A 9,108-nucleotide genomic window follows, 5' to 3' on the forward strand; every position below is an offset into this window, starting at 1 on the left:
TACAGTAAACAAAGTAAATACTAATTTATATTATATTTTATATTAATGAATTTAGAATTCGTAAAGAATATAGTTAACAGTAATTGTAACTTATTAACATTTTTTTATAATTTGATGCTAATTTATGATATACTATAAGTCATAAGTTTATTTTTACAATGTAAATGAGTGTATTATTCATATTGGCTATTAAATATCTGTGACTCATTATTTACTCTGCAACTAATTTTTTAGTGATTATGTATTTGCATGTACGTCTTAATGATATTATAACTGATAGAACTGGGTGTATAAAGATAATCATTTGGAACTATGAGGCTCGGGTCATGGTTGGTAAAACTGCAAATGAAATAATGGATGGGAGTGTAAGTTTTTTATTTTCGTAGTGATGACTTTGTTAACTTTTTCATGTTTGGATTTCTAATTGTTTTCAATTGCGATTTTTTTAATGTTTGTAACAGAAATATGATCATGGTGAATCCTATCCTAAAGCTCTAAATGATATACTTGAGAAAAAGTTCCTTTTCAAATTATCGGTCACATAAAAAAATATTAACTGTGTGGAAACTATCTATACTGTCCTCAAGATAAGCGATGATGAATCTATCACAGGACTTCGTAGCTCTCAGTCATCTTCGATGGATACTTCTGTATGTTTTGGGGTCCTATGAGTTGTTTGCTATATAGTTTAGAAAACATAGTTAGTAGTATTTAATTTGTTGATATTGTATTTATGGTGTTGTAGGGTGTTGATGAATCGATTCTGAGCAGTTTGGCTACAGGTGGTTAAATTGGAACCGATTCTGGTGTCAATAATGCATCTGTTGAATGTTTATCAAAGGTGAATAATGATTTTGTTTCATACTATTTATTAATTTACAGCTACTAATATCCATTGTATAAGATTGTATTAATTATTCTGTTTGTATGCAACCAAAATCTACCAGGATAGTGGTATCAGCAAACTCCTAGAAAGGTTGCAACACATGATGTTGCATCTAATTCTGATCTTTCATACATCTCTCCTCATGAAGTGCAAGGTTCCAGTAACAAAATTTTTAGACGAGGTGGTGCAAAAAGAAAAATGGAGTAATTTATCGTGCTTCCTTTTAAGTTGTATATTTATGTTTGTTTGTTGCGTGATATTTATGTTAGTACCTTGCGTGTTATGCTTTTGCCGTAAACCAAGTAGTGGTGGTGTGTTCACTTATCCTGTAATTTCATTCATGTTTGTTAGCACCGTTATGTCACTTGTGTAGTATGCGGAAGTTGGAATCTATTCCTTTTCCGATATAAACTTTTATCTATGACATGTTCTAAAATTTTTTACTAGCCAGAGTATTATGGGTTGTTAATGAGAATTACGAATTTCAGTATTGTTGGCAATGCTCTGAGATCAAAATCAAGAATACATGCATTATGACGCAATAAAGATGAAAATTGTTTAATCCACCATAGTTAGCATTAAACTTGACTTCACATTAAAGTTGAAGCATATATCTCAAATTCTTGGGCAAAAGAACAAAATCCTAGGATACATAGTGACACATTCCTAACTATGTTACATTTAGCACTATAACAAATATAAAGTCTAATACAGCTTGACAGAAAACCTTATATCATGAATCATATCATGAATCATAGCCCATATCCAAAGTTTAATTTTCTGGTTAATCATAATCATATCAGACGACTTCTTTTCAAAATCCTCCAACATGTATCCTGAAATATGGAACATCGCATGAAACGGTTATGAGTGTTGGCATGGACATAGAAGATAAACTTAGTGATGGTCTTAATCCTATAAAAAGTGAATTCAATTGTAACTCTGGTCCTAAACATACTGATGAGTTCTACCTCAATGCAATTGTCACATTCATCAACTGCATAACAGAGGTTCTGAAAGTCATCTCCACATGTTTTCAAGAACCTTTTTGGGAATTTCCTCTCACGCTAATGAAAGATAAGGAAACTATATAGAGGTATGTGACAAAATCAAATGGCTATTATGGAGTTAAATCTCACATGTCCTTTATATAAGAGAAACTTAAGAATCCTATCCTGGCCTTCTGGCCACTGATTCTCAGTCATTTGAAGTCATTTGAAGTCTCCTACAACATAGACTTTGCAAATAAGGTGGTCAACTTTGCAGTTGTTTAAAGTTTGATTAATGGGTTTTAAATAGTCAAACCTAATTCATTGACAGAATAAACGCATGTGTGCAAATTTGAAAAGACTCGATTAATACACTACATACAATACCAGGTTTAGGGCTAACCAAGCAAAGATGTTTTACCTATTACAGCGCTCCCTTATACGATGGAGATTAATGACGAAAGTTTTCTTCTTCTGCCTCCTGAATTTGGAAAGACGCGAATGTTATCTTCAAAATCAAGCTTTGGAGACTCTCTATCGTATTTCTGTCATTTTATGTTAATGCCTTCTTATTTTCTTTTTCTTTTAGGTCTATGTTTGGATCCAGAAGCTGGCCCAAACCTGAAAATTGAACCCTTATAACTACCCGACCCGGTTTCAACTGCAGACCTCCTCATTCGGTCTCTCCATCATTTTGTATGTATTATAGGTACTCCTCCATGGTTGTGGAAGCAGTCATTCATCGTTGACCGCCGCTACTATCACCGACAAAGTTGCTTCCACAGGCTCTAACTCCTCTGAAGCTGCTGCTGCCGCTGCTGATGGAGAGTTAAAGGATCAATGCACTACCTTCAGTGTAGGCCGACGGTGGCAACTGTTAATTATCGATGGAGGAGTCGACATCGTTGATGAGGAAGACACCGCTACCTTAAGGGCGCTCAGGGAAACGACGCTGATCTGGATACCTCTGAGGAAGACAATGTCAATTGAATTAGGGTGGGGATCCTATTCTTTTCCTGGTGTAGCTTGGGTGACCCGGGACTGTTTGGCCATGTGCCATGACCCAAAAAAAAGATCAATAGAAAAGAACAATTAAAAAGATTAGTATAGGTAGTATGGATGAGGTTTGGGTATCATTTTTTGTGATTAGCCCAATAGAAAAAAAATTCAGAATAAAGTAGTTTGGGTGGGTTTCTGATGCAAACAATGGGATCCGGGACTTCCAATGTATTTTAATAAAAAAAATCATGAATGTGTAGATTATGTAACTTTACAATAAGAAATGATACTATTATTTTTTTTGTTTCATTTTGTATTTTTCAAATTCGATTATTTATTTCTTTTTTGATGTTTTGTATTTAGTTTTAAAAAGACTATATAAAAGGTGTGGGATCAAAACACCCGTTTATAGACTACTACAATTAGAGAGTATTGAAAATACATATACTCATTGTCAAGAATAGTTGTAAAATAAGGCATATAAGTAATGTATCTAAATCTAAGAAATGCATCTACAAGTAAATTATGGAATTTTGTGCATTACTAAAAAACTTTAATAATAAATACCGAATAAAATTATAAGTTAAATAAGATAATGTTAATGATTATGATTATGATAATAAAATATTGTATTCAGGTGAATGGATATATTTTTTTTAAGAGTAAATTACCAATTATGCCCCCGAATTTGTAAAACGCTGACAAAAATAACCCTAATATTTGATAACGACAATAATACCCTCCAAAAATTTTAAAACGGTACAAATCTGACCACCCGTGAGGAGAACCCTTCTCCGTTGAACGGCGCTTGGTGATGTGGCAAACGGAAGTCCAACGTGGCCTCCCTATTAGGCTTCACTATCCGTTTTGTTCCTAAATCCCTAATTTTTGAAACCCTAATTGGACAATTCAAATGAAATTACTAGATTAACCCTTTAGTGAAAGACCATATGTAACTAAGACGAAGTTGGACGCGCGAAACTGAAGAGTTTCTTGGTGGTAGTCTCTGTCTGTGTTCGTCTGCTGTCGCTTTATATCCGTCTCTTGGATTTCGTAACCTCATATGCAGTGACACGTTTGGCGTTGATTCGGAGTGAAGAAATCGTCGTGGAAGAACGAAAATTTTGGTAAGCATTTTATGTTTTTGTTGTTGTTATTATCAGCCAGTTGGGGTTTGAATATGGAGGTATGATGATGGTAGTTTGATGTGTTGTGTTAGCTCATTATAACTTTTGTGATGACTTTTGTCAGCAAAATAACAACAGCAATGCCAACATAAATAGTATGCAACAATAACACATAACAGTCATCAATAAACCCTGTCCTACATGCATTCGTTGTCCTATCTAACCAAACACATCAAACTCAAACTCAAACTCAGTACAAGTCCACCCAGTACGAAACACAGAAGCAATTCAACTCTCTTCGTCTGCTCTATCAACATCTTTCGATCTCTCTGTGTCGTCTCACTCTCAACACTGGTAAACCTCCCTTCCAATACTCCACATGCATTGCATCCTACTGTGCCATTCTTACAGCATTCCTCCACCCCAGCAGATTCCTCACCCGTTTCGTCCATCCATTGAAAATAACAGCACCCACTGTTCTTCGTCTGCCCAATACAATAACCATTCATCAAGCTCAGTTGTCGACGGGGGGAACAAATGAAGCACAAAATTCATACTTACCTTCCACAGAGGACACCTGAAGAACCATCTACCTGGGTTTTTCCTCGTCTTCGACTTCAACGCCACCACCTGAAGACGGCAGAAGCATGTGCCATCATATGGCTTGCTCACATGTTCTTCGAGCCCTTCAGATCCACTATTTTCCATATACTGTGCCCTTCGATTATAACTGGACATGACTGAGCTTCCAGCATGCATGGCAATGGTTAGGGTTTTGCTTTATGCTCAATTTGGGGAAAATGTTCATTCTGATTTCTAAATAAGGGAGTAAAGGGAGTGAAGCCTAATAGGGACGCCACGTTGGACTTCCGTTTGCCACATCACCAAGCGCCGTTCAACGGAGAAGGGTTCTCCTCACGGGTGGTCAGATTTGTACCGTTTTAAAATTTTTGGAGGGTATTATTGTCGTTATCAAATATTAGGGTTATTTTTGTCAGCGTTTTACAAATTCGGGGGCATAATTGGTAATTTACTCTTTTTTTAATTAGTAGAATGAGGTGAGATCTTAAAAGTTTCCTTGAATTACTCATGTTTTAATGAAATACGTTTTTTTATGTTTGTTTCGAACTAAATTGGTAAGTTAAATTAGTTTATTGTGTTGTATGTTAGTAATTCAATTGAATCGATAAAAAAAATGTTTCTACATCAAAGATATTTTATGTTATAACAGGGAATAATTTGTAGTAAAACGTTCGTTTAAAAAAAAAAGGTAAATTCGGATTGGATTAAATGTAAATACAAAATTTTAATCCTTTAATTAATTTTGTTTAACCAAGCAGGTATTAATTTTTATATATTCTGCGACTATATATATGTGTATTATATAAAAAATAATAGTAAATGAATAACAAGTTCATATTTGTTTTCTGGTGATATTTGTCCTCTGATTACAATTGAACCAAACGACACCTTCTATACTTATGGTTACTTTAGTCTTTCTATTTAGTTGTGAAAAAGTCAATAAATGTGGTTCTAAAATCTTAATGCATTAATTAACTCTACAAATCTTTTTCGTAGAAGCTATTTGTCAAATCTAACTTGTCCCTTCAATAATTAATAAGCACTGATGAGAACACAATATTTGGCCTGCCGCATTTTCTTTCTCATCACTACTTATATTAAATTAATATTCCAATTTGTTTCTAATTATCAATTACTTTGATCTCCTCTGTGCTTGAGTGTTTAGTATTATTATACATAGACAATTAACAAAATAAAGTGGTCATTGTACATTCTAATAAGAGATTGTATTTGAAAAAGCCACTGAAATGCTATTAATGACTAACAGCAGTAACTATAAAGTTACTGCAAAAGAAAATATTTTTAATGTGTTTTTCCATGTCCTCTCTAATACCACTTTTGCATTCGTGATCCATGCTGTTTGGGTTGCTGATTCTTATCCAACTAAATCAATTAGTCACTAAATATCACTATTTTAATGTGGAAAAGTGAAACTTTTTTGTCTATAATGATTACAATAATTAAATTGATGATACCATTTTAGACTGCTTTAGTTATTATTTTCCATATGCAAAATTGGTATTGCTGAATAAGATTGCTTTTTTTTTTCCCCAAAAATTACAACAAACAAACTGACAAAACTGGTGTATAAGTTTCCAATATTTATAGCACTACTGCCATATTCGTATTCTTGGAAAAGCAAATATGTAGGTTTTAGGTAAATATGAAAATATCCTATTTATTACAAGTTATCAAATCTGAACCTAAAAGAAATAGTTTTGAATTCATCATTAATGGAAACTAGCTCTATAAATAGACACATAGTTGAACATCTATCTACCCAACCTTACTTAATCCTTCTTTAATCTATATCAGTGAGTCCATTTGTGCCTTATTCGTAATTACCCTTTTCATTTGTTCAACACCATGAGTGACATACCACCAAACATCAATTTTATTCCACAACTTCCTGACGAGGTTATGTATGAAATTATTTTTTGTTGTGATGGTCCAACCATTTTAAATTTGCAGTCCATATGCCGCTACTGGAGGCAGAAGTTGACATCCTATGAGTTCCTTACAGAGCTAACCAAGAGATGGCTTTGCCGCGGTTGCAATCTCTATGCTCATTTTGGTCATTCATTTGCATTGAGCAATTCCGTAGATTAGGTCATGAAAATGGATGCTTCTACAAGTGAGGGCGCACCTTTCACACTTCCTTTCCTCTTATCTTTTGAAGGTTGGTTTCAAATTGTTGGTTTGGATAATGGGATCTTTTGTATCCGATATTGTTTTATGGGGGGTCCAAGTTACTTGCTAACTTGGAATTCTGTTAATCGAATGTCACGAATAATAACGGATCCTTCGAACAACAACGATGGTGATCTTCCTTATCTTTACACATTTACTTACTATCCAAACATCTTTCATTATGCCATCTTAAATGTTTTTAAACAAGAACCCGAAAGTCTTTCATACACTTTAAAATTGTTCCTTTCAATGTATGTTGCACTTTCCTACTTTAAGAATAGAAAATATGAACAAAAACCATATTATGCTCTGACAAATAGATCTTTTTGTTTAGTATATTAAACTCTTTTCAAATCCTATTAACATGATTTCTTTCATTTTATGCTGCCTTCATTGGATTGCTTCCAAATATCTTAAACTTCTATTAAATTATAATCTTTTCTATCCATTTATATTCCAAGTTGATGCAAAAACGGCAAAATGTTAACAAAGCAGTGCATATTCATGGTTACTCATATTTTTCTCCAATTTTTCATTAGAGCATAGATCTAAATTACTGTGTCAATTTCTATCAGGTTCCTATCTTTTATATTTCTTTTGTTTATTGTGTTTCCTTTATTGTTTACACCATTTTTACTAAAAAGGAAGTACATAGTACAACACAACTAAAATATTCAATGGTTCTTTTCTTTGTGTGTTCCCTTTAATATTCACACCTTATTTATATTATGTCTTATTTCCCTACGTTCAAATCGGTCAAAAGACCATTATATATGTTACATACAATACTAGTATTCAATCTAATGTTTTAAGTAAAGCAGTTACAACATCCAAACACTACTATTATCCGCGCGTATGCGCGAGGGCTTCTGCTAGTCTTAATTCTAATAATCAACTCCACTATATCCACCAGTAGCATAAAGTGCACCATTGAGTTTTACAGCAGCAACAACAAATCTTTTGAAATACAACGGATTACAAATGACCATTTAATTGAGTGATACATAATGGAGTTTGAGCAGTGACAGACAGAGTCATCATCAAGCAGTGACAAAGCAAAGCTAATCAACCAAGAACGAATTTGAGCAATGACCAGAGCAACCATTACCTTTGATAAGTGAGGGCAGTGAGCAGAGTTTGAAGAAGAGCAGTTGAATGCGACGGACCACGACAACCTAGCAATGATCACGATGACGGCGACCTTGTGATGACCACGATGACGGACCACGGGCGAAGAGCGGCAGAACAGGACCCGTGGATGTTGGCGATTGGGGAATCAAGGGAGGGGTTGGAGGCTTCGAGAACAATGAGATGAACGGTGAGGGGTTTGAGGCTTCGAGAGACAAGCACGACGGACGACAATGAGGGACGGCGGGCAAAGCGCGACTGAGCAGCACGATGACTCGACGAGCACGACGAAGAAGCTGGCAACTGGTGAAGGAGGAGATGGGATGTAGCAAGACAAACAAACGAAGATCTTGAACACGACGAGCGGCGGCAGTGAGAAGAACGGCGACGGTGGTGGCGGTGGAGGAGGCTAAGGTTTCTTTTGAGGGAGAAGTTCTTCGGTTTTGATAAACTGAGATGATGAGGGAGAACAGTTTGACCAAACCTGTGTTTGATTTTTTTTAAATAACTAAACGGCGTCGTTCACATAAAACCGAACGGGTACCGATTCGATTTAACTAGCCGGTTCTCAGCCGGTTCAATGGTTTTCAAGCGATTTTTAATTTAATGGTTTTGTTAACTAAACTAAATCATAATTGCATCCGGTTCTCGGTCAAACCAGTCCGACCGACTAGTCCAATCCAATTTTCAGAACCATACATCAATCTATTGAACCTAATCCTACCAACAAACCAAAATAACTTTTTAAGATGGAGGCTCTTCTTGTGTAACTTTGGTTGTTGATTGTAATGATTGGGCGAAACTGGAGCGATGGTAAGACGTTTGTTTCGTTGCATTGGGATCGGATCGTCTTCTCCGTGAATGGGAGTTGCGACGCCGTTCTTCAATGCTAATCGTGTGAGAGTGTGGCTTTGCTTAGCTTGGTTGCTCGTGATTGGCACTGAAGCTCTCCCACGAGCATCAACGACGCTTCTTAGGTTGCTGAACGGTGTCTCTTCTACCTCTATGAGTATTATTGATATATGGTTTTGGTTAATTTTCACACTAAATTTCTTTTCTTTTTTATTTTAAATTAGATTACAAATATAGGAAAATTATTTTTTCTTTCTTTGTACAGAACTATTACTCATTGTTTGGAACCAAATTCTTTAAGATCAAGAAAATTATGAGGGTAAAGTGACAATTAAATTTCTAAAATTTTCGACAT

The 9,108-nt window shown here is 35.1% G+C and overlaps 2 protein-coding genes across 2 annotated transcripts in view; one reads left to right on the top strand and one right to left on the bottom strand.

Annotated features, from left to right (window-relative positions):
- Positions 1 to 790, top strand: part of LOC107632425 — a 2,572-nt gene extending 1,782 nt beyond the window's left edge. The window contains exons 7-10 of the mRNA XM_016336107.1: positions 281 to 365; positions 462 to 536; positions 588 to 650; positions 746 to 790. Coding sequence (XP_016191593.1) covers positions 281 to 365; positions 462 to 536; positions 588 to 650; positions 746 to 790 — 268 coding nt within the window. The remainder of the gene's footprint in view (positions 1 to 280; positions 366 to 461; positions 537 to 587; positions 651 to 745) is intronic.
- Positions 4,217 to 4,760, bottom strand: LOC107632424. Its single transcript, XM_016336106.1, has 2 exons — positions 4,563 to 4,760; positions 4,217 to 4,486 (listed from the first exon to the last, which is right to left on the bottom strand). Exons 1-2 carry the CDS (start codon positions 4,758 to 4,760, stop codon positions 4,217 to 4,219), a joined length of 468 nt encoding a protein of 155 aa, XP_016191592.1.

Source organism: Arachis ipaensis, chromosome B03 (assembly GCF_000816755.2).
Source record: "Arachis ipaensis cultivar K30076 chromosome B03, Araip1.1, whole genome shotgun sequence".
NCBI lineage: Eukaryota > Viridiplantae > Streptophyta > Magnoliopsida > Fabales > Fabaceae > Arachis > Arachis ipaensis.

Excerpts from the sequence above, each read along its gene's own strand:
- LOC107632424 (XM_016336106.1), bottom strand. The coding sequence starts at position 4,760 with ATGCATGCTGGAAGCTCAGTCATGTCCAGTTATAATCGAAGGGCACAG. Across the intron at positions 4,487-4,562 it reads TCAGGTGTCCTCTGTGGAAG|ACGAAGAACAGTGGGTGCTG; the intron begins GTAAGTATGAAT and ends TGTATTGGGCAG.